This window comes from Aulonocara stuartgranti (genome assembly GCF_965226115.1).
Source record: "Aulonocara stuartgranti genome assembly, chromosome: 6".
Lineage (NCBI taxonomy): Eukaryota > Metazoa > Chordata > Actinopteri > Cichliformes > Cichlidae > Aulonocara > Aulonocara stuartgranti.
Window position 1 is genome coordinate 7404356 of NC_138944.1, and position 24997 is coordinate 7429352.

The window sequence follows — 24997 nt, forward strand, 5'->3', positions numbered from 1 at the left end:
CACAATTAGAACACTGACCAATATTTAATGGAATTGTTCAACTTGGTAAAAAATGGATTTGTTTCTCTGAGTTAGACAGAAATATGTCAGTCAAGTAAGTTACCATCATCATGTAGGTAGCTTAAGATAACTCCAGAGCACTGACTATAGCTCCTTTATTACACAGATGTGAAAGTGGTATTCATCTTTTGATCTGTTTGAAACAAATGTCTGCCTGTTCATTTAAAGATTATAAGACTACTCCGTGTTATTTTTAAAAGCATATTTGTGACATTTAAAGCAAGTAAAAACATCAAATCCCTGGTCACAGAAAAGTAGATTTTTGAATGCAGCTTAAGTTCGCACAAAAGAATTGGCAATAAAGCAACACTGTACATTTCATTGGCTTCACCTTTTGCTTCATGTCTATTATGACTGGACATAACAAACTGTTTACAGTGCTTTAGTGGCATAAAAGGTCGACAGCAGTTGGAAGCTGTTTGTCTGTACGTAGTGCATTGATTAACTGTAACAGCATGAATTCCATTTCAGTGAGTATTTCTGCAATCGCTGTGTGGTATACTGTATGGTGTTGCTTCATTCTTCTTTAGTTTCCCCACTTAACACCATTTAAAATATCCAATAGCTTGGTGGAAAAAGGCTGTGAATTTATGTGGGTTTTTAAAATGGGAATTCACTCATGTCTTTTGCCCCCTGGAATCAGAGGACAGTCAGGGGGCGAAAAGAGACAAAGTTGAACAAAAATCTGTTCTATCAAGTCACCCAGTAATTCTTGTTACATGTTGTCACTAGAGATTAGGGAAGAAAAGTGTTTGCCTTTCACTGAGCATTAGAGAGTAAAATACAAAGCACTCACCACTACAAAAGAGTACTAAATGCACATCTCAGAATAGATTTCAAAATATTCTCTTTCTGTATTGTGAGTTTCTGTGTGAGAATACAAAAACATGTCTAGCTCACACAAATAAACAAAGATGAATTTACTACCCAAGGAAAAATTGCACTGTAAGTGAGTGTGAGTGATTTACAAATAGTGCATCATATGCTAACAAAACTATACTGTATTAACACAAGGGATGGATGTAATGAAGTGACACTTTAATAAACTGCCCTGAAAAGTTAAGTTTTCAGTCACAGAAAAGTTCCGGTAGTATTAATTTGTCGCTTTAATGTCATTTCAAAACAGTAATGTTGACTGAGTATTTTTTCCAGTGTCTGGTAAATCATTCCTATAGTTTAAATGAACTGCCACTGACAGACTGGGTTGCTGTGGAGAAGCAGAGATTGGTAAGATTTGGCCTGTAAGGCAGGGTTAGCAGAGGTATATTAACATTTTGGTGCCTACGTATTCTGTGTTCTTCTGTCTGCAGTAAATAAACCTTATAAAGGGCAGGCGATGTATTGCAGGTTTTCTTGATTGCTTAAACACTATAACCAATCTTTTGAACTAAAATTTCAAAACCATAATGCTATTTTTCAAAAAGCACACCCATTTCCTTGAACTATAAACACTATTCCCCTGCTTTAACACATGAGTCAGATGTGGGGAACTGTTACTGCAAAACTCTACACACAAATCCCTACATTTTTCAGTGCTTATACCATGTGGCCATTTAGAAAGCGCTTGCATTCAATAATGTTAACTTAAGTCAGCACAGCTTGAGCTCAATTAGCACACAATTAACCAAGTGGAAACACTACGAGTCAAAATTTATCACACACCAATCGGAAACTCATTCAGGTTTGAAACAATGGATTCAAAGAGATGCAAAGGAAGAGGTTGAGGAGGAAAAGGAGGTCTAGGACACCAAGGAGGAGGTGGAGGAACATAATTGGCCATTGGGCTATTGTAAATGTACCTGGTCAGCGTGGAGGGAATGTCACTCTGTGCGCAGCCATCAGCCAACGAGGGGTACTCCACCGCCATGCCATTCTAGGACCCTATAACACTATGCTTCTCCTTGCTTTTCTTGATGGTCTAAGACAACATATGTTCCAGCGGGACTACAGTGAACCAGCACAGCCAGAGCAGCCTCACTATGCTGTTGTTTGGTGTAATGTCAGCTTCCATCACACTGCTCTGGTTCATGACTGGTTTACCAATAACCCAAGGTTTTCTAACATCTTTCTGCCTGCATACTCTCCCTTTCTAAACCCGATGGAGGAGTTATTTTCGGTGTGGCGGTAGAAAGTGTATGACAGAGAACCTTATGTCCGTGTTCACCTCCTCCGGGTCGTGGAAGAAGCCTGCCTATACATATCAGTAGATGCATGCCAGCGGTGGATCAGGCATGTGAGAGGATTTTACCCCTGCTGCCTGGCCAGGGTCAATATAGCCTGTGATGTGGATGAGATTCCCGGACCTGACCCAGATCACAGACAGGATGCTGCAGGTGGAATGTTTTTGCTGTGTGTTGTACTGTATGGTACATGAATAAAAATGTACCACTGTATTAGGGCTGGGCGATATGACCCAAAATTCATATCTCGATATTTTTTAGCTGGATGGCGATATAAGATATATATCTCAATATTTTTTTTAAAGTTTTAAGTTTTAAGTTAAGAACAAAAAGAGAGTTCTAGTCACACTGTGTCCCAGATGTCACACGGGCACTTTTATTTACATACAGCGTAGATGTACATGAAGAAATTACTCAAAAATAAATTATCAGCATTTATTAAATAATCATGGTCCATAAATAAAAGAAAACAATGTTGTTTTTGTGCATAACAAAAAGCTCACAATTGTGCAATCAAAATGTAAACTAATAGACGCTGAGCGTAATAACAAAGAGACAGATTTCACAGCTGCACCACGTCTCTGAACAGGTGCCATTTGTGGTCCTTATACACACACAGTACGTATCACTCCGCGAGGCTCCTCCTCGGTAGCCGTAATCCTCCGACAATCCATCAAGTGGTGCAGCTCCGTAGCTTAGCAAAGTCATATTAAAACATTTTTTGACAGATTGCTGAGCGCTGTGTACCACATAAAATCGGTTCGCGTCAGTAAGCACAACCAGAATTCATACATAAGGCGCACTGTCGGTTTTTGAGAAAATGAAAGGATTTTAGGCCGTGCAGCTCCTCCGGGCTGCATGTCGTTAGCGCGGTTAGCTCGTTAGCGTGGTTAGCTCGCTAACACGTTGACACCGTCCAGCCCCACGCATGGGGCGATCCGAGGTAACTCGCTAACGGAGATTTTCCGCTTTCATCTTGTCATTGCCTGCAGGTGAAGCTATGGGGGAGGGGGAGTTGTGTTCAGTGAAGGAGAGGCGAGGCCGAGTGACGTTGCGTAGAGACAAAAGTGGACGAAAGAGAGGCAAACCTGCGGCTCCATAAGTATAATTATAACGTAACATAGACTATATGATATAAACGATATTGTCACATCTTATATCTCGTATGAAAATATATCGATATTTTTCAAAAACTCGATATATCGCCCAGCCCTACACTGTATGTACATTGGATCTTTTGTTTTCATGATGTGAAAAGGTTTTTGAGGGGAAGAACCACAAGCAACATAACTTGACAGTTTTTGAAATATTGTTTTCAATTTATTGCACCAATGTGTAAGACTATGTTGTAGTGTGTGTGTTTTTGAGGCCTTGTGTCTGATGTCTGTGGACAAAGTTTGGTTTTTCAGCAAGAGTGAATGGTTTTGAGTGTAGAGCTTAATTTTGACCTGAAAATACAATTTTCGGGAAATTGAGTGAGACGTTATGGATTTGTGTTTACTGTTTTGAGAATACGAGCCATAGTTTCAAGAAAAGTGTTTAAGCAATCGAGAAAGACTGTAATATATATTAGACTAATAGCTCCATTTGTAAAAGGAAGAGTAATAATGAAGGTATAAAGAAATTATTTGGCTTTCTTTGTTGTAATGAATCAGATACAGTTGTAAGTCAGGCTGTGGGAAATTATAATGGGCATTTTCACCTTGAGGGGACAACTATATAAATAAAATTGAGTTGAATTGAAATTTTAAATCAAATTTCAGTTAGCGAGGGAAAATGGTATATTTATCTAAAATGAAAATACTCAGTAGTTTCACACCTCAGATTAGTGAAATGTATAATTTCAGTAGATCTCAGTGAATTTGCTAACTCATTAAAAAATCAATTTCAGCTTAACCAGATTGCACTGTAAAATGTGGATTTATTTATAAAATACAAAGAACAAATGCATTACAAGAATACACCTGTAAAACCCTGTACTATATATGTAACTGCTGAAGTTGTTTAGGTAAGACATCTCTAGAAAACGGAGTGAAGACAGGATGTGTAAATTCTAAAATTAAGAGAAAAGAAAAGCTGTAAGGGAAAGAGTGAATTCTGATGAGACGTGACGCTCAAATGGTGGCAAGTAAATGATGTGGTGCAGCAGGGATACAGAAGAAAAGTGCATCAGTCTGACTTTCTACATCATTAACTACTACATGTTGCTTCAACTTCCTATGTACCTGTATGTATGTTGTAAGCTAAAGAGGAACCTTCACAGGGAAAAAACACATTACCCCAGCTATATACCAACAAACGTGTAATGAGAGGGGTAAAGGCTGGGTACTGATCTATGGTGATATCAATTCTAAATTAACTTGAGCTTGTGTGTCTTCACATAAAAGTACAAGAGAGGCTTGTGTGGTGCAGGTCTAATTGTGTCAGAATTTCTACTGTTAGTTTTTATCTGTCAGTGATGATAGAGAGCAGCCTTACGTAAAGTCTTTTGACACGGCTTCAATGAAATTGGGAGCTGACATGAGAATAGTGAAGGTGCAGATGATGGAGAACAGCGAGAAGGCCACCAGGCATAACCGGTCCACGACTGCAGCTGCAAATTTCCACTCGCTGCAGATTGCCTCCCCCTCGTCCTGCTCTCTGAAGCGATTCGCAATGTACTGCACTTCTTCCAAAATCCGGCAAATTTCGGGAATCTGCTCCAAAAGCAAAGTCCGTGTCTGGTCTGAGTGGATGTCAAGCTGGGAGGTACCGTTATGATGATTCCCTCCACCTCCATTTCCACCACCGCACACAATCACACCTGAATCAACACTAGGTGGAAACACAGGGTTGTCTGTGCCCATTGAGTGGTAGCTAAAGTATAGGTTCATGTTTCCATTGGTTGTTGTTGCCTGAGTGGATGGCTGCCCTGGTATGGTGCTCATCTGAATGCTGGTGGTGCTAGTGTGGTGAGCAGGAGAATGGGAGTACTTATAAGTTGAAGGACTGGTTGAGCTCACTGGAGTTTTGCTTTCCTCTCCAGGCTTCTTCATACGGAGGAACCAAGCGCACCAGTTGAGAAGAAAGACTCGGACCTGAAAGAAAGAAATAAGAAAGATAAAGATTTAGCTGGAGGAAAGAAGGTGGAAAGATTGGATTGATATGTTAATTTACACTGGAAAGTGTTCCTTAGACTACCATGACCTGGATGACAGAGAATCTACATAGACAGTTTAATTGACACTTACCAAAAAAATAGTCTAAAATCTTCTAAAATGACTAAAGCTAGCAACAGAATTGAAACAACAGTTGGTATGATTTCATCCTGAAAATTTCTATTTCTTGCATTTATTTGGTGGCCTACCAAAAAGGCAAAGCTTCTTAAGAGAATGAGAGCAGGACTAAAAGGAAAAAATCAAAAGATAATAGAAGGATACGTCAGAAATGACTTGTTCACAGCCACTCTTAAAATGTTGCCTCAAGTGGTAAAGGGTTTAAGAAAAGTTTTGCAGAGTATAGTTTTAAAAAGTACCTTTAATCATTGTGTAAGATCTTGGTGTCATGTCCTTACACAAACAAACTCGAAAATAAAATGGACTTATACTGGCTCAGCGGCTGTACCTCTATGCATTATGTTAGAGCAGTGGTTGTCAGCTGAAAAATATGATGTGAAACTAAGGAGAGTCAATTTTTTTTTTATGGTTTTTTTTTTTACTAAACAAAGAAGGATCTGTTATTGTTATTGTGCTAGTGATGCGTACCCTTTTTGTTGCAAGAACTAACCTTTTTCAACTTCTAAAGAGGGGCACATCAAAGCTTGGAAACAGTTTTAGAGAGGTGGTTATTGAAATAATACTGTAATTAAATTGTCTCTTTTTTCCCCTTATTGAACTCACCCATTTAGGCATTTTTCCTCCGTGGGGGTCATGGTGGTGGAATTGCAGAACCAGAACAGTTACCACCACCGACAATCCCACAATCATCATGGTGCTAGCAAAATACTGAGCTGAAGAAGAATACGAACAAATCAGTATATTGCAATTTCAATAAAGGACACATGGCTTGTTAGTAGATATTGTAGTCTGTTACTGAATGATTTATTTATTTAAATATATAAGTGAAATGGTCATTTTAAAATTATTAGATTAGAAAGCATCATCACTGTCACCAAGTAAGGTAGCTGGTTGATTATTCAGTGAAGAAATGATCCCTGTCAACAAATCTAAGGTCATAACACCCCAGGGGCGGTTAAGAGGATGACTAACATCTTTTTTGTTAATGTAAAATGTAGCCAAAAGACATAACAGCCTTGGAGGCACTGGAAGACACACAGGGACATAAAAATGCATATCCTTTCCATGTAGGAAAGCATGTTTTTCAAACACATTCTGATGCAGCTGTGATGTCAGCGATTAAGTAGAAAGGCGGGCTAATGAAATTATACGTTTCCGTGTCACAATATAATTGGAATTGTATGATAACCTCTGATAGTAAATGTCAAAGACATTTTTGTCTTTTATCTATTATCTCTGATATACAGTATCTGTAGTGTGTTAAACATCTACTCTAAAAGGCGTGTTTTCTCTTGGCTTTGTTTTACATCACTGAGCTGCCAGATGATGCAGGGCAGCAGCCCTATCTGCAGCTTCTCCTCCCTTCTTAAAGTCTGCTGCCTTGTCTTCCCCTGTCTGCATCAGTATGGTCTTATGCAACACAACTGTTTATCTCCTACGCTGAATATAATCTTCACATACTGCATCAGCAAGCAAACACCCACCCCACACTCTTTAGAACCCGCCCACAGCCACAACATATCAGTCCATCTGTGCAAAGAATGTTTTCTGCTACAGACTGCCCTGTGATGTGAGTATGAGGCATAACGATCTATTTTGACACTCTAACCTATTGTAGCCAACTGTCTCCTGGGTAAATTATTCTTTTCATCCAGCAACTTTCCATGGTTTTCTCTCTGAACAGTAAATTGAGAAAATAAAATCTCCATACTGACCCACTACCCTCACTGTGGCACTTTATACCTTTTCCACCTTTTGGGCAAGTCATGATATATTATAATTTTCTTACCTATTTATTGTAAAAACAATTCCATCAATTAAAAATAAACTAAAAATAGCACACATTTTAGCTCTTGGATGTTTGAAAATGGAAATATTAGATTGTGATTTAAATAACATTTTCTAGTGTTGGCATCCATAACCAATTTAGAATCACCAATTAACATCCATGTCTTTAGGTGGACACCAGAGTACAGTCTCTATGCACTACTGTGTAAATGGACTTGGTTAACTGATTATCAACAATTGCAATTGCTTCTATTAAAGCAGAAGTTTTAGCAGTTGACTCAGCAAATGAAGTGGTATGATAAGACCCTAAAAGAACTCCCCATAAACCTTGCAAAGAAGATTTCTTCACAATTATTTTAGAGACTAGTGAAGTCATATAGAAAACCAATCAGTGCTTCAAGTTATTGCTGCTAAATGTTGTTCTACAAGCCACTGAATCGAGGGATGTGCATACTCAGACTGCATAGGTTCCTGTGAAAACCTTCACAATTCACAATTGCTTTAATGTTGTTTTTAAACCAACAATTAAATAATTACCAATAAAAGCATTACGAGGAGCTGAATATTGTCTTACCAATTAGAGGAACTGAGTCTGAAGTGGCAGGCATGATCTCTGCTACCAGTAACATGAACACTGTCAGAGACAGCAGTACCGTTATGCCTAAAAAGGGCAGACACACATTAGATACATTATTTCATCAAACATCTCTATTGCTGTTAAATTGTGACTTGAGAGAACTCAAAATAAATGCAGCTGGTTGTCTTCAAAACAGGTGACAAAAGCTATGAATTTATTTTTGGAATATTTACTATCTTATCCACCGTCAAAGGAGCACTGTCTCATTTCTATTTAGTGCAGGCCTGTCTCACGGAATGGCATTTTGAAACAAGCTGGCATTTTCAGGTCCACATGATTATCTTTGCTGCGTTAACAGTGGTGCTTTTGTTCATCTGCTAAGGAACAGAATTCAAAGCAAATGCTTATTCAAAGCAATAATGTCAGCGCTAGCATAAAGCAAAGACAAATAAATGGGTAAGCAATTGCAGTCTGGTGGGCAGAGATGACCAAAGTAGGGGAGAAAGGCACATTTTTGTCTACATGTATGAATATAATCATGAATCATTGTCCCTCTGCGTGAAACTGTGTATCTGTGTCTTTGTGTGCAAGGATGGCCTGATGTGTATGTGATCCTCTGTACCCAGTGAGATCTTTTCTCCAGAGTCAGCAGGGAGCAGAAAGACCAACAGTGCCAGACCAGAGATGAGCACACAGGGGATGAGCAGGTTTAAGCCATAATAAAGAGTCCTGCGGCGCATAGTGACTGTGAACGTCACATCGGGGTAGGGCTCCTTGCAGCAGTCATAATACAGCTCATTACGCTTTGCTGGTACACCTGGGAGACATATTAAGGGGTAAAAAGGTGTCAGTTTAGAGGTCAAAAACACAGAATTATGAAATAATGGTCCAGTTCTTTCTTCTGCTTGACTGAATATTTTTTTATAAACAGTAAAATAAGCCAATAATGCACATTTCTTCATACTTCATGTATGGCCTTGTTAACAAAAAGGCATTAGTTAAAATGTAAATAAATACAGGCAAAATACTTGTAGAAGTATAATGTTTTACATTTTATGGAAAGCCAACTTGTACTTTTTATAGAAGATGTTGGAAACTTATGAATATGATAATAGTACTTTTTTCTTCTTCTTTCAATTTCTGTATTTCATAAATTTGTAGACTTTAACCAATCAGATTAATATTATTTTGTCCAGACTGGAATTTAGTTAATCATGTTGGGAAGCAGCTTGCTTTGAAAAAAACAAAAACAAAAGAAAATCAACTTGTGCCTAATAATCTCAAATCCATTCCACCTGTTTGTTTAGCAGGAAGTTATAATCAGTATAAAGAATTGCTCATACAGTAGAGACTGAAATAGAAGTTGCAAGTTCATGGCTTTAAAATGACAGCCATTTGTTGAGAGCAGTAATTGGCTTTTGAATCTGTTTGCTGACCAGCTGGCCATCTTTTCATCCTGTTATTGGAATTTGTTTGATCAAAACCAGCTTGATAACTTTCAAATATAAACTATTAAAATTTATGAATACTTCCACATCTATTTTACAGACAAACAACAGTTCCTGTTCCTTACAGCATATTTGAAAGGCACCTTTTGTACACAGTACTAGTTCAACGTATCAAAACAAGTAAGGGTAGACAAAAAATTAAATGAAAACAGTAAAATGACATTAAAAAGCAGTCACTAAAGTTTATTTTATGTTCAAGTTCATTTCATGGTGACTAAAAAGTGAAAATATAGAATATATATCTGAACAGTAACTCTGTTTTTGTAAAAAACAAATAAACAAAAACTAAAAGGAGCGTGTATTTATCTTTAGCTGTAATTTAAATAGTTTCAAATAAAATTATCTTTGGAGATTGTGGAAAGTTAGCTGTAGCTGCAATGCATTGTGCCATGATCATTGGTTGTATTATATGCCGAGCAAGAGTAAAGGACTGCCACAAAATGTTAAAACCTGCAAATGTTAGTAAATGCTTCAGATTACCCAGCTACATCTCCAAAAAGCAGTCATCTGCCATGTTCAACACTATAGTTTTATCTTTGTTGTTGGCATAGATATATTTTGATTTTTAAAAGGTCAGTAACAGAAATCAACATCACATTGGCCTGGCCATAGTCAGAAAAACTACAAGTACAAGAACAATTGTATAGCTAAATGATCAGTAACAATAGCAGATCTATTTCATATGTATAATCATTTTAAGGTGGAATGCAGACAATGTTAGCTTGTCCTCTGGATTAATATCATCAATCAAGGACCTCTGTGTGAGTATGTGTGACTGCCAGGCAGTTATGTGTAGCTTACAATCAACAATCAGTGATGAATAAAAGTCAACCCACAAGAGTGCTGCCTGTGTATGGTTTACCCAGCATTATACACCTCTAATAGCAATTAATTGATTGTGAAAATGACACAATCAACAATACAGTCAAAATGCACAACTTTTTTCAAGTCAGTAACAGAAAACACTTGATATTATCACTGCGTGTGTGAGCCTTACTTCCTATAGGAATTCAGTTTAAATTGATTGCTCGGATTCAATTTCATTTCATTTAAAACTCTTGTCACCCGCTTGCCGAAGAGAAATAGCCTTTGTTAGTTTCTATTAATTTGATGGATTGTAGACCTGCAGATGCATTTACCAGATCTTGTGTGTGTGTGTGTGTGTGTGTGTGTGTGTGTGTGTGTGTGTGTGTGTGTGTGTGTGTGTGTGTGTGTGTGTGTGCACGTGTGCGTGCGCTCACTTGTATGGGGTTATGTCCTCCATTCCCTTTAGGGACTTTAACCTGACAGAACACTAACCCATGGGAACGTGTGTCACCCTAGAGACTTAAAAGTGCAGTCCCGAAGGGTCCAGACTGCTTTTTGGGGATAAGAGTTGGTTTTAGGGTAAAGGTTATAAATAGGTGAAGGGTGGGGGTGAGGCATTCAGTTGTGATAGTTCAGATTAGGTTAATGGGCTCAGGAATGGCTTAATTTAATGAGTTACCCCCTGAGACAGTGAAACAATGCGTGTCTGCTTGCTTTTGAGTGTGTGTTTGCACTCTTGCATGAACATGGGCATGTTCTAAGGCACCAGGACAGTGTGTGTTCTTGGCCAGCTAGCTGCCTGGCTGTGCCTGAATTAAGTGAACCATCCCTAGGCCAGCTGTCACCACACACACTCACAACCCCCCATCTATTCCCCCAGCCAGCTGGGTGCACCAACTCTGTGTGTTAGTCAGTTTGTGTCTGGAAATTATTCCATTGGCCTCCGATTAACACCCAAACCTGGATGAGTTCTTTATTTCCATATGGAGACACAAGCAGTGGAATATATACAGTAAAAATATTGATAGGATGAGGGATAAAGTTAGGAGGATGATTTTAAACGGCACTTTGATGGGCAACTTTCCATGTTTTTTGATATGCTTTATCCATTTGAGTCATCAACCCTAACCCTAACTGTAGGCAAAATGCTGGAGTCATTTCCTAGATGCTTCTGAAAGGCTTGAAGGTATGAACTGAGAGAGTTCTTTTTAACTACTTCTGATGGATTTTATTTTTAGCTTTGCTAGCCTACCTGTTGTGATCAGTATTTGAAATTAGCATCACCTGTATTGTACAGAAATGCTGTCAGAAACAGAATTTGTTGAAGATTTATTTAGTACTATAGTAAATAGAAGCTGCATTATTCACACCATCTAAAGACCCCTTCGTTGTGGACTGATTGACTAAGAGAGTGGCATCTTACAAAGAAAGAAACACAGCTGAAACACCTGCTGTGTGTGACACTGATTGGATGTTTCACATAGTTAATGCTGAATCTCAGTGAGAGTCTTATCAGGGTCTTTCTTATTCAGCATCTATGCATGACATTTTGTTTTCGTTCTTACCAACAAGGTCCCACTCCCCATTGGGTATATATGTAGAGACATCGACTTCCATCATCTGGAGATCCAGCAACCAACCATTGTGGGTCCAGGAACCAAATTTCAGGTCACACTTCTGAATATCAAACGGGAACCACCGAACGTCGATGTAGCAGGTACTCTTCAAGATACCTGCAGATAAATTACTTTTAGAAACCAATCAGTTTTTTTATGTAAATATTTATTTTTAAAATAATAAAAAGTTGCTTCTACATGACAATTTTTACTTAAACATACTTTAAATAAATGCTTCTCTGATACTAAAATCTAGTATATTCCAAGCCATTTATTATAGGCACTGATATCCTTTTAGAATACAAATAAACATCAGCTTTGCGATTCAAAAAATACTGATCTAGAAACAGATCAAGAGCTTTAGTTAGTGTTATATCAAACATTAGATGGGGTGGGGGGGGGGGGGGGGGGAGTATTTGAGTTCAGTGGCCATGGCATCTTTGCTGATGCCAGGCAGGGTAGTTTGAGTGAGTCTGAAATTGCTGATCTCCTGAGATTTTCACCAGAACAATCTCCAGAGTTTACAAAAATTGCTCAGTGAGCAGCAGTTCTGCAAACAGAAAAGTGCATGTAAAAGACTAAAAGAGAATGGTGACACTAGTTAAAGCTGACAGAAAGATGATGGTAAGCCCTTTAGAAAGCATAATAAGTGGAAGACCATGACGCGCTCTTCTCCTGTCAGCCAAGAAGACAATGCTGAGGCTAGAGCTAGCTTGTGTTAATAATCCAAGTTGGTTGTAGTGGTATAACAGTTTTCTCTGCAAACTTGAACTTGTATGTCTGCATGCTATAGTCTGAATATTTTTGCTGACCATATATTTCTTATACCCATAATTTACCATCTTCCAATGGCTTTTGCAGTAAAACAATGCAAGACAGCAATCCAATTCTGTCTTTGTGAACAAGAAAGTGAGTTCAGTGATTTTCCATGGCCCCCCGAGTCACTAGATCTATATCAAATGGAACAACTTTGGTATGTGGAGGAAGTGGAAACAGTCTCTAATGTTCAGTGATTGTAAAATGACATTGTCTTGGGAATCTGAATAGAGATTGTTCACCAGAACAGTGAGGTGAGAATGAGAAGGGTGTTGATGGCAGTGATAACAGTAATGATGATGTTGAGATAATGATGTCCCTAAGATGATGACAATTTGGATTTAGCATGTTGGGAGTAGTGTGGGACGGTAGTGTAAGAATATAGAAATATCTGGGATGTCTCACCTGGTGGAATGTACTGACAAGCTCCTGAAGCATTGACCAGCACATTTGTATGGAACGTGGCATCAAACCTCTCATCAGCACTATAGGGGGACAAGAGTAGTTAAATGGGGCATTTTATCATAACAATTAAATGGAAGAGAAAAACACACAGAAAGAAGAGAATAGAAGTTATTAAGCTGAGTCAGAGTCAACTACAAAAGTAAAGATAGACAAAAAAACATCAAGTGGTAAATGAAGGTGACAGAAGGCAGAGACAAGGGGGATTAGTGAAGATCCAGACAGAGTGTGTTTAATTTTGCTCATCATGTTAAATAAACACGGTCGTCTGTTACCAAGACGTCCTTCAAGCAGACCAGGGATTATCTATTTCGCATGCTCAAAATCTCTGGAACACAAAAACTGATTAATGTTTCTTTCAGAGAGTAAAAATAACCAGAAGAGTATCTGAGAAGTCAGTTGAAGAATACTTTTGCTTTGTTAGGCTGATTTGATTGTGTCATGCTGAAATTGTATCTATTGAGCTTCTGACAACACACATGCTAATAATAAAGTCTTCTACACTGACAGTTTAATATACCAACAACTAATTAACATCTAACAGTCAAATTAAACCATGCCACTGTTAGATAGTGAGCTACCACTGACTCATATTATGTTGAGATTAGTATGTGACATTAACTTCATTCATTGTAGGTGTCTTAACAATTATGGTTGCAATGTGGGATAAAATTAACAATGCCCCAGTCATACAGCTCTACAGACTGGTCAGGACCCATCTGGGAACTGGCAGGTTGCAAGTGGATGATGGAGGTTGATGGAGGGTGTCACTAGGAAAACAGTTGCAGGTGCAGAGACTGGTCAATGACCAGTGGAATAACCATGGAAGTGACAGACTTGTGCAGCTAATCTCTCAGTTGTAGTAAAACTCAAGTGTTACTGTCCCTCAGCTAGTAGTTACCAAGTATTTGAGGTCAAACATGCAAAATCACAGGCAACTGTGAGTAATCAAAGCAATCACTATGACTTTTTGGTGAAGCATGTTCTTTGAAGCCAATTTCACTGTGCGAGCAACAGTGACCTCTATTCATTGTTGTAAAAGTAAGCATGTGAAAAATATAAAAAAGTGTAGCTTTTAATAAATTCTAGACTGAATCTGTGAGTGAATGTGAGTGCGAATGGTTGTCTGTGTCTCTATGTGTTAGCCCTGCGACAGACTGGCGACCTGTCTAGGGTGTACCCCGCCTCTCGCCCTATGACAGCTGGGATATGCTCCAGCGCCCCCCTCGACCCTGGAAAGGATAAGTGGAAGTGAATGGATGGGTAGGGATTAGCTTGAAAAAATCTGTTGACTCATTAAAACACATCTTGATTGAAATATACTTGTCAGATGTCAAAACTTGTCAATGAGGTCATCAAATGGAAAGAACTAAACTAAATTGCCAAGCATCTGAGTATGTTAGCACGGTCATCATGAGTAATTAGCATATAATTTTATCATTTAGCTCAAAGCCTCCTGTGTATAAGTATACCCTATCACGGTTGTAAACACTTTTGAGTTTTGTTTATGCTGGATAATGAGATGGAAAAGAAGGGGAAAAACTACCAAATGGACAAAGCATATGGACTGAAAACAGCCTCCTTGCAAAAGTAATGAACCGGTAAATGGCATACAATTATACCTATTTATCCATGTATTCATAACAAGTATAATATTTAATTCACATATTTCAGTATGCTGTGACCTCTTAAAAAGGAAAACTGAATGAGGTGCACTGGCAACTCAATATATCTCATTTTAAAGGATGAATGAATGTTAATGCAACTCAGACAACAGTTCAAACCGCACTGTTATTTTCCATTAGTAAATATTTACTGCTTGTAGCATGAGACTATATGCAACTGGAGAGTGAGGAACATTTAAACAACATTTCAAATTCTTCTGACAAGCTTTTTGCTTTGTGGGTGGAGTATAGATTTTAGTAAAGTTTTTGGGACTGAATCCAGAAGACGTGTAACAGGACAAAGCTTTAATGGATGCAGATTTATAATGCTACATCCATAATTTATATCTAATCATTTATTTCACTTAAAGGGTGGAAGACAGAGACTGTGAGAATATTTCAGAGTAGCTCTCATCCATTGCCTAGAATAAATGATCTTAGCATTTAGCCTTGTAATGGTATCTGGAATACATCTACCTCACATGGACAAATTAAAGCATTAAAAATTGAAATAAAAACATTTCATTTTTCATTTACTAAACCCTCTCTCAAAATGCCAATATAAATGTTTAATATGAAAGACAATGACTTGAATAATGTACAGCACACAGAGACCCAGGCATTAATGATTCCTTGATGTATAACTTTAACCGCATTTAATTAGATCACATATTAATAAAAGATCACATGAAAACTACAATATGTCTTAAATCCCAATTGACTTTTTATTGAGTTTTTTCTTAATGGGATTCTTCAAAAACTTTACTTTATAGCAATAAATAATTCCAAAAGTGTAATATCCCAGTATTAAAAGTGAAAAAGAAAATGTATAAATCATAAATGGAAGTAAAGTATTACTTAAATTAAATTGGTCATTACTGCACTGTAACTTTAAATATGTTTCTCACATAGCAGTATAGAATATGAAGTCTGGTTTCAATAGTCAGTGGAGAAATGCAATGACACGGTCTGGACTGACATATCATTCTTGTCAAACACTGTTGTAGTGTGTGTCAGCAATTTATCTTTTAGATAACTAGCTATAATATAAAAAAGTAATGCTTCTTTACAGATAAATGGTCTATACTATTTACATGGGAAAAGTAGAAAGCTTAGTCTTTTTGTATTCAAGCTTTCCAGATATCTATAAATGATGAAATATTCAAATCCATGTCTTTGACAGAGAGGAATTGTCATTGTATTCATATTTTATTCATGTGAGGAGATTATTGATTTGTTTATGTGCTGACACAAGCAAATACAAAATTACAACTGTCCCTACTTTCTGGACCTAGTGTTCAAAAATTCTTGACTAAGTCAAAGTCACTAACTTTCTTTAGAAAAAAGAAACAGAAAAAGACTATCCAGGATACAAAAAGTGGTACATTAAAATGCACATTCTCTGAAATAATATCAAAGTCAATCCACTGATCTTTGTCCTAAGGTGTTGTTGTATGAACTACCTTATGATCAAACAGTATCTGATACAAGTCCTGAGCCAGGAATCCTTAATGTCCCACTCAGAGACTCCAATAAGATGAAATTCTTTGAACTGGTTTTTGCTTCATAAGCATAAAAAAATAATCACCCTTTTTGAGAAGTGCAGCTGCATAGGGTTTACCCTTTTTGTTCTCTCAGATAAAAGTCCAACTAAACACCTCTACACCAGTAGAAGGAATATGATCATTGGTATCTTTTCACTTCCTATACTGTCTGCTGCGTCTTCCCCACCAGAGAGGAGACATTCTACATTGCCAGTCAGACTTCATAGTCCCAGACTTACCTTGAGGGTTGAACATGAGCATGGTTGACCTGGGCTTAGACTTTGTAAATCTTAGGGGCTGATGTGAGGCTGATGGGACCAAAGCAAAGATGCTTGATCCAGGTTTTACTCTGACCAGGGTCAGATGAAAGAAAGGTCAAGTGAAGTGTCAACCATGGCTAAAGACTTGGAACTTGTAGCATTTCTGAATATCCACAATCCAGAATATAATCTACTAGAAATGTGCACTTGCATTAGAGTCCACCACTTGGGAAGGAGCGCACTTTACGCTGCCATCATCATCATGCTGTCTGTGATAAAATAAATAAATAAGAATTTATTTTTTGCACAAAGGGCTGAATGGTCTGAAGATTGACTTAAGGTCTATGTATACCATCCATCCATCCATCTTCATCTGCTTTATCCAAGGCCGGGTCGCGGGGGCAGCAGCCTAAGCAGAGAGGCCCAGACCTCCCTCTCCCCAGCCATCTCCTCCAGCTTATCCGGGGGAACACCAAGGCGTTCCCAGGCCAGCTGAGAGATATAATCTCTCCAGCGTGTCCTGGGTCTGCCCCGGGGCCTTCTCCCGGCGGGACATGCCCGGAACACCTCACCCAGGAGGCATCCTTGTCAGATGCCCGAACCACCTCAGCTGGCTCCAGTGTATACCATTGTAGCTTATTGTCAGCTGGCCCAACAGTCCTGATTCCCATGGCTTTCATGTTGTGTTTAAGGGGCATAGTAGTAAAGACAGTAAACATTTGTGACACAAAGTGGGCAGATCCTGACCTAAAAGTATCTTAATTTTGAAAAGATCATTTGATGTGATTCCTTCTGGGAGTGAAGGATACCAATAATTGACATCTGACAAGTTGGTAAATACATTAGATTGTTCCCTATGCAACCAAAACCTGCAATGCCCATTACCTACTAACCCTTAGCAGTGAAGTGGTAAATCTCTCTGACATGGGGGATAGAGGTTTAATGTCGAGATTTGGTGTGGGTGGAATGAGGGTGGTCCTGTCACTTTGAATTTAAAAAAAAATGTGTGTGCTAAAGCCTTGCCACTGCACTGACCTAGTTTCCCATTAGGGATTTGTAAAACTACATCTTCTCATAATTTTAATCTCCTCTCATGCTTGCTTTCTTGATTCATAAAAATAAGAGTAAATGATTTTACTCCAGATTTATGTTGAATCCATGAAGAATGTCATTTACAATCTAGGTCTCTGTCAGGAGCATATTGATCATTATCAGTTATCCCTACTGTAAGCCGCTTAATGTTCTGTATCATCCCTTGTAGACACCCAGAGCTCTTGCTTCCATCCCTCTTTCTCACTCATTCTCTCTCACTCTGTCAGGGTTCCTGGGTCGGTGACCCAGTGTTTTCAGTTCACACTCACTGTTTATCTACTGCCTGTTCCACTTCCTGTTTTATTGTGTTAGCCTTGGTCTGTGTGTATTATGTTCAATCCTCTTCCCATTATCATTAGTTCATTATGTTCAGCTGTGTACTCACCGGTCCCTCATTATCATCATTATCACCAGTCTGTGTATTTAAGCCCTCTGTTCTACCCATTCAGTGTCGGGTCATTGATGATGTTGTTTCTGTCGTGTGTTCCGTCCAGTCAGTCAGTCAGCCAGCCAGCCAGTCAGCCAGCCAGCCAGTCTACCAGTCCGCTAAGTCCAGCCAGCCAGCCAGCCATCCATCCATCCTATCATCTGTTGTCTACATATTCAATAAACCTCGTTCTGCACCACGAGTCCTGCATGTGGGTCATCCCTTCCTCGCCTCCGTACACGAGCCCTGACAGAATGACCCGACCCGTGCCAAGAAGACACGCTTTTGACCCAGCGGACTCGGACCTCTACGAGCGGCAGGAGGTAGCGCTCTCCTTGTGGGCTGAAAAACTCAAGGAGAGACAGCGGCTCTTCGCGGAGCGAGAGCACGTCTTCGAGGGCACTCGCTTGGCTCTGGGCGGGCCTCGGAGACGCCGCGTTCCCCCACCTGCTGCCTCACCTGCACCGGAGCATCTGCCGCGGAGAGTGGACGTTTCACGCCGCGCTTCGGCCGCTCCCTCTCTCGCCACTCCGCTCCACGCTCACACATCACCTGCCTCATTCACCGGACCTTCAACCTCGCCACGGCACAGCGGCTCCGTCTTCCACCTCGGCTCAACAGAGGCTCCCGTGCCAGAGGCTCGGACATGTACCCCGCCCGCTTCCTCCTCCCGGAGAAATCGGCGCACACGCCGCCATAAAACGGACCACTTTCAGCCACTCCCGATGGTGAGCTCCAGTGACTGTTTTTCGCACTCACCATCTGATTATTCACTCAAAACGCACAATAACCCCATCTCTGATTTGTGGGATGTTTCCCTCCTGGAAGATTCTGTGGACTGGGAAGATTTGTTCTGCTCTGCTCTCCCAAAGACTGTAAATAGTGGTGGCAGGAAAACCAGAACAATCCCCAATAAACCTGCTAACATCACACACCCAGTCATTATCTCCACTCCCGTCAGTCAGTCTACCCCCACACCAGTGCCAGCTCCCAGGAGGAGGGCAGCTGCGACCCAGTCTACCGCCACACCTGCTTCGGTTTCTCGAGTGGGGGTGACTGGTGTCCAGCCACCTCCCGTGCCTGTCCCAGCACCTAGGCTGAGGACGGCCAGGATCCAGTCTGACCCCCCTAGAGACTCAGCTGAGGCTCTCCAGCCAGTGCCCTCACGCTCTGGAGGCACGGAAGAGCTAATCAGTCCACCACTTCATCCACCTCCTGACCCAGCCTTTCACGCACTAGCTTTATCCCTGGCTGGCTGAAGTGTCCCCTGCTCAGGCACCGGCCTTACTAGCTCAGGCTGTAGCTTTATCTCCCTCATTAGCTCAGTCTGTAGCCCAGCCATTAGCCACACCAACCTCAGCTCCGTCGTCAGCCTCACCTGCTGTTCAGCTTCCAGCCCCGTCAGTTCACTCACCTGCTCTCCAGTCCGCTCCTGTCCAGTCACCCGTAGCTCAGTCGCCTCCTGTCCAGTCACCCGTAGCTCAGTCGCCTCCTGTCCAGTCACCAGTAGCCCAGTCGCCCGTCCACCAACCTGTTCAGTACCCAGAGCCTGCTGTGAGCTACCCTGCTGCCCAGCCAGGGGTTTCCGCACCCGCTGGCCCGGCCGTTCCTCAGCCAGGGGTTTTCCGCACCCGCTGGCCCGGCCGTTCCTCAGCCAGGGGTTTCCGCACCCGCTGGCCCGGCCGTTCCTCAGCCAGGGGTTTCCGCACCCGCTGGCCCGGCCGTTCCTCAGCCAGGGGTTTCCGCACCCGCTGGCCCTGTCCTGTGTGTGCCAGGGGCTCCAGTGCCCACTGGTTCTGAGACCGTTTTCGCTGGAGGGCCCGAGGAGCCCGTCCGGCAACCTTCCTCGTCAGCTGGGGGTTCAGGAGAACCGCACCAGCCTCATGCCTCGTCGGCTGGAGGGCCCGAGGAGCCCGTCCGGCAACCTTCTTCGTCAACTGGGGGTTCAGGGGAACTGCACCAGCCTCATGCCTCGCTGTCACCTAGCTCTGCTTCGTCCTCGTCTGGCCCGGCCTCGGAGCCTTCGTCCTCGTCTGGCCCGGCCTCGGAGCCTTCGTCCTCGTCTGGCCCAGCCTCAACTTTGGCTTTTATTTCGCCTGCTGCAGCTCCGGCCTGTGCTTCACCTGATCCTGCCTCGTCTGGTCCTGTGCCCACCGGGCCATGGCCAGCACGCCTAAAACTGGAGAGCCGCCGCTGCCTTCCGCGCGGCCGGCCCCCTGAACTGCTCCGTCTCCTTCGCCGCCGCCGCTGCCTTCCGCGCGGCCGGCCCCCGGACCGCCTTCGCCTGAGTGGCCGCCGTTGCCTTCCGCACGGCCGGCCCCCGGACCGCCTTCGCCTGAGTGGCCGCCGTTGCCTTCCGCACGGCCAGCCTCCGGACCGCCTTCGCCTGAGTGGCCGCCGTTGCCTTCCGCACTGCCGACCTCCCGAACTGTGTCCACGTCACCGCCGTTGCCTTCCGCACGGTCGGTCCACCGGAACAGTCTCGCCTCGGGCCACGTGGCCGCCCACCCGAACTGTCTCTGTGTGGCCTCCGTCCCTCTGTCCTGGGCCCCCTCCGCCCGCCCTGTTCTGGTTCTTTTTCGTTTGGCCGTCGGGTGCCGGCCTTTGAAGGGGGGGGTCCTGTCAGGGTTCCTGGGTCGGTGACCCAGTGTTTTCAGTTCACACTCACTGTTTATCTACTGCCTGTTCCACTTCCTGTTTTATTGTGTTAGCCTTGGTCTGTGTGTATTATGTTCAATCCTCTTCCCATTATCATTAGTTCATTATGTTCAGCCGTGTACTCACCGGTCCCTCATTATCATCATTATCACCAGTCTGTGTATTTAAGCCCTCTGTTCTACCCATTCAGTGTCAGGTCATTGATGATGTTGTTTCTGTCGTGTGTTCCTTCCAGTCAGTCAGTTAGCCAGCCAGTCTACCAGTCCGCTAAGTCCAGCCAGCCAGCCATCCATCCTATCATCTGTTGTCTACATATTCAATAAACCTCGTTCTGCACCACGAGTCCTGCATGTGGGTCATCCCTTCCTCGCCTCCGCACACGAGCCCTGACACACTCAGTCATAGGTAAGCTGTAAATCTGTCACTATCTCTCCCTTATGAAAGAATATTTAATCAACTTAAAGAAGCTGAAACAGAAACATCAGGAGTCAAATCTACCTCTATCTTGTGTCCTGTTGTCTTTTTCCCATCGCAAGTCTACTTCTTTGTAAGCAAGAAGCAGTGTATTGCTGCAAGGAGTTAAGTGAAGCGCTGATGCCCTGTTTAATATCATCTGTTTTGACAGGTTAATAATGATCCACAATTACATAGCTGTCTGTTTTAGTCACATAAACTGGAGCACTATATAAATACCACTTCAGCGTTTCCTCAAGTGGCCTTGCCTTGCACATTTCTTTGATTAATGTTTAGCAAGTGGACATCCTTAAGTAAGAACTAGAACTGTCTTCCACTTTGCAGTTTAAACTGTAACGATTACTTACTATGGCCAATAAAATAAATAAATAAAAAAATAAAAAAAAAACCTTCCTAAAATTGTCTATGTTGTTGCAACTCCTAAGATATTTTACTGCAATTTTCAAAGGAATTTTAAGTGTTTCAAGACACCTACCAAATTCTTCTCTGAAGTGAATGTTATTTCACTATTTATTGACTTTATTTATTTATCTATTTTTCTCAGCAAATGCTTGTAGACAAAATCATGATTGATGTGCCCCACAGAGGCACACTGGGTGTTGCTGTTGATTTTTATTATGTCACAGCTGTTTTGCAAAAGGGTAAATGTTCTGTGTTATTTGTTTACTGTGTAGGCAGCTGTCAGTATATGTTATAAAAGTCTAAAATCAGGTTATGTTTGAGGACAACACTGGTGCCACAGAAAAGGTCAAAATGCAAAGGACTCTGGAAAATGATCAAGTCAGTCACTGGCAGTAATGTGAGGTGCTTGAATTCTTCTTAAATCTGACCAGATCTAGACGACATTGTGAAAGCAGCCCAAGCGCTTTGTATTTCTTCAATCTAGCCAAGCAGGACAATGAGCACAGGAGCCTCATGTCCAGCCAAATATGCTGAAAGAAAAGAGGTTCTGTTCTATTGACCTCTGTATCAGAGAAGCCAGTGAGCCAGTGTTCAAGAGACAGATTATTTCCCCTTTGTGCTATTAAAGCCCAATTCTTTGATAAAGGAAGAAATGAGCTTGTTCAGATGGATGTTTCCAAGAGCCTGTGGTTCATTATTGAATTGAACCTCATCTACAACCACGGTGACAGGGCCTAAAACATGGAATTAAGAGAAGAGAAGAATTCTCCAAATAAATAAAGGTAGTACAGAATATAGCTTAAATTCTCTCTATTCTTCTGAAGCCAAAGCACTGGCAATTTTACCCACTTGGCACAGTGCTTTCAGTAGTCAGAGTCCTATGCTGTTACTGGAAACAGATGCAAAGCCTAAAAGGAGTTATGGTTTATTCCCCAAAGAGGGAATTGGCTCGATCATTTAATTAAATGATACTGTAAGCAGAGTGATATTTCATCTATAGAATCTTTCATTCTGCTGTGTTTTTGGATACACAGATACATGGCAATGTAGTGTAGTGTTGTGTCCATTCACAAAAGAAAGCATATTTTTCTACATAGAAGAAGAATGGCGAAAGAGAGAAAATGTAAAAACCAAAATATATAATGAAATCTAATGAAAAATTAAATGGTAAAAATCAATTTGAGGAAACAGTGTTGATTATTCTAGTGGGCAGTATGATGTAATTAACAGCAAAGTGGAGGTTTTGTAATGTGGGTTGCCTGTCCTTATCATTTGCTTAAAGTCAGTACACTTTATTAAATACCCACTCTAATTCACTACACTTTACCATGTGAACAATTTTAAATACAAAATGGTGAAATACCAAGAACTGTGTAAGTTGTCATGCCCATGGACTGCAAATTATATAATGGGTAAATTTAGCAACTATTGCCTGAGAAACTACGTTTGAAAAGACATTATGAAATGTTTTACTTAATTTGGTCTGAAATAGTTTGTAAGCTTTTTATATTACTGTTGTAGCCAATTAATTGATGAATAAGTATTTTAACATGGTAAAATAAATTGCTAATTACCAAAATTGGACTAACAAATTCTAGTCATGATTATTGATTTGCTGTCATTTCAAAATTGTGTTTTTTACCCTTCACATTGACATTTTAGCCAGAAGATGGCTTTCAAGTTTTGGCTTCTGCAAGCTCCAAAACAACCCGTTCTCACTCCCAAAGCGTAACATTTTACGCTAGGTGACAAATCGTCACCATATTACGTTTTCGGCTACCCACCACGTTCCTAAATGACGACCTCGGAAAAAGAGGAAATATGAGAACCGTCTGGACTGAACCTACACATGTTCGCTCTTATTCTTCAAATCGCTTAGAAACACGCTATTTAACATCATTAAAGTCCTGGTTAAGGTCAGGAATAAGGTTATGGTCAGGGCCAGGGATAAGGTTAGGTTTAGGGCTGGAATACAGGGCCGGAACGTCTACTCCCGCGGGAGCGTCATTGCACTGGATTCCAGCCATAACCCGCCGCGTACCATAAGAACGCCGAAGGTCTCCTTTCGCGTTCCTCAGGAACGCCGCGGGACGTGACAAAACGTCGACATGTTACGCCTCGGGAGTGAGAACGCTCTGTCCAAAAACACAATTTTCTTTTCTCAGTCCTTTATGACTGATAATGGAAAAAGTATATATCAAATTGTATTCAGTTTTAAGTTGTCAAAAAGTCAGAATAGTTTTTTGTTTGTTTGTTTGTTTGTTAAAGAAGATTTTTTTCTGTTTCCAGTTGAAATAGTTAAAAGCCATTTGAGCAAGGCATGTTCTTCTAATGGTATTAGAAGATCTATATATTAACTTATAGTTGGATCTGCTAGATGAGCATGGTTCTAATCAGTAAAATAAATGAACAAATGTTACTGGAAAGCAATGAAGTGACCCAATCACTAGCCTGATAAGACCAACTCAAAAAGATGAGAATGTAACATACCTGTTGTACAGAAGAATATCTGGGACCCACACTAGATTTGAAGGGAAACGGAGATTCTGAACCCCAGGGTAGCTGTCTGGGTTCCATGAGAGGTAAATGTCTGTCCAATGCTGAAAACAAAGTGTCAAATTAGAAAAAATTATGTAAGGCAATGGAAAAGTGGAGGGTCAACAAAAGTGACATGTGAAGGAAACTTTTTCCCACCCTATATATTCGTGGTACAGTTGCATATATATCACATCACTGGTATTTCATAGCATTTTTTACTGAAACTATATCCATGCATATTATTGCTTTACCCTTGAATGACCAAAAGTATCAGAAACTGCAGTAGGAAGAAATCCACTGATAAGCTGGAATTTCCATCTGTTTTATGTGCATTGATATTAATTTATGTTTCACATGGTATTTGAATCCTCATCTCAACTGATCTGAAAAGTTTGGTGATTAACCAAGAATAGTTATTGTAGATAGATTTTCTATAGCAGATCCTAGAGGATGAGGGTGTACAGGATGTTGGAGCCAAGTCCAGGCCAATATTTTACTCAGTTACATCATGCCATATTTAAGTATTTGTCATGATCTTTAAGTTTTTATTATAATCTTGATCATTTTAGGTTATAATGTAATATGCTGTGCTCCATAAATTAATCCTGCTTTGTTAGTCTGTTGTTGTTGTAAAGTGTTGGTAGATGTCGTAAAGGGGGTGTGTATTTGGCCCGCATGCGGAGGGGTGTGGGTAAAAGGTTAGGTAAGCAAGCAGGACGTGGAGCAACAGTTTTCTGATCGTCGCCGTTTTAATGTTATCTTTTGTTGTAACACAAAGGGAATATAAACGGAGCTCCCACCAGAGGCATTTGTTTTGTACCTTTCGATTTGTAAGGAAAATAAATGTTT

General features: G+C 40.9%; 1 protein-coding gene across 1 annotated transcript in view; it reads right to left on the reverse strand.

Moving 5' to 3' along the window:
• Positions 1 to 2593: 2593 nt before the first annotated feature.
• LOC309708609 (neuronal acetylcholine receptor subunit alpha-7-like) overlaps positions 2594 to 24997 on the reverse strand; it is a 44730-nt gene continuing 22326 nt past the window's right edge. The window contains exons 4-10 of the mRNA XM_082536808.1: positions 24101 to 24210; positions 13033 to 13112; positions 11761 to 11928; positions 8503 to 8697; positions 7878 to 7964; positions 6119 to 6228; positions 2594 to 5317 (exon numbers count right to left, since the gene is read on the reverse strand). Coding sequence (XP_082392934.1) covers positions 4715 to 5317; positions 6119 to 6228; positions 7878 to 7964; positions 8503 to 8697; positions 11761 to 11928; positions 13033 to 13112; positions 24101 to 24210 — 1353 coding nt within the window. The 3' untranslated portion in view covers positions 2594 to 4714. The remainder of the gene's footprint in view (positions 5318 to 6118; positions 6229 to 7877; positions 7965 to 8502; positions 8698 to 11760; positions 11929 to 13032; positions 13113 to 24100; positions 24211 to 24997) is intronic.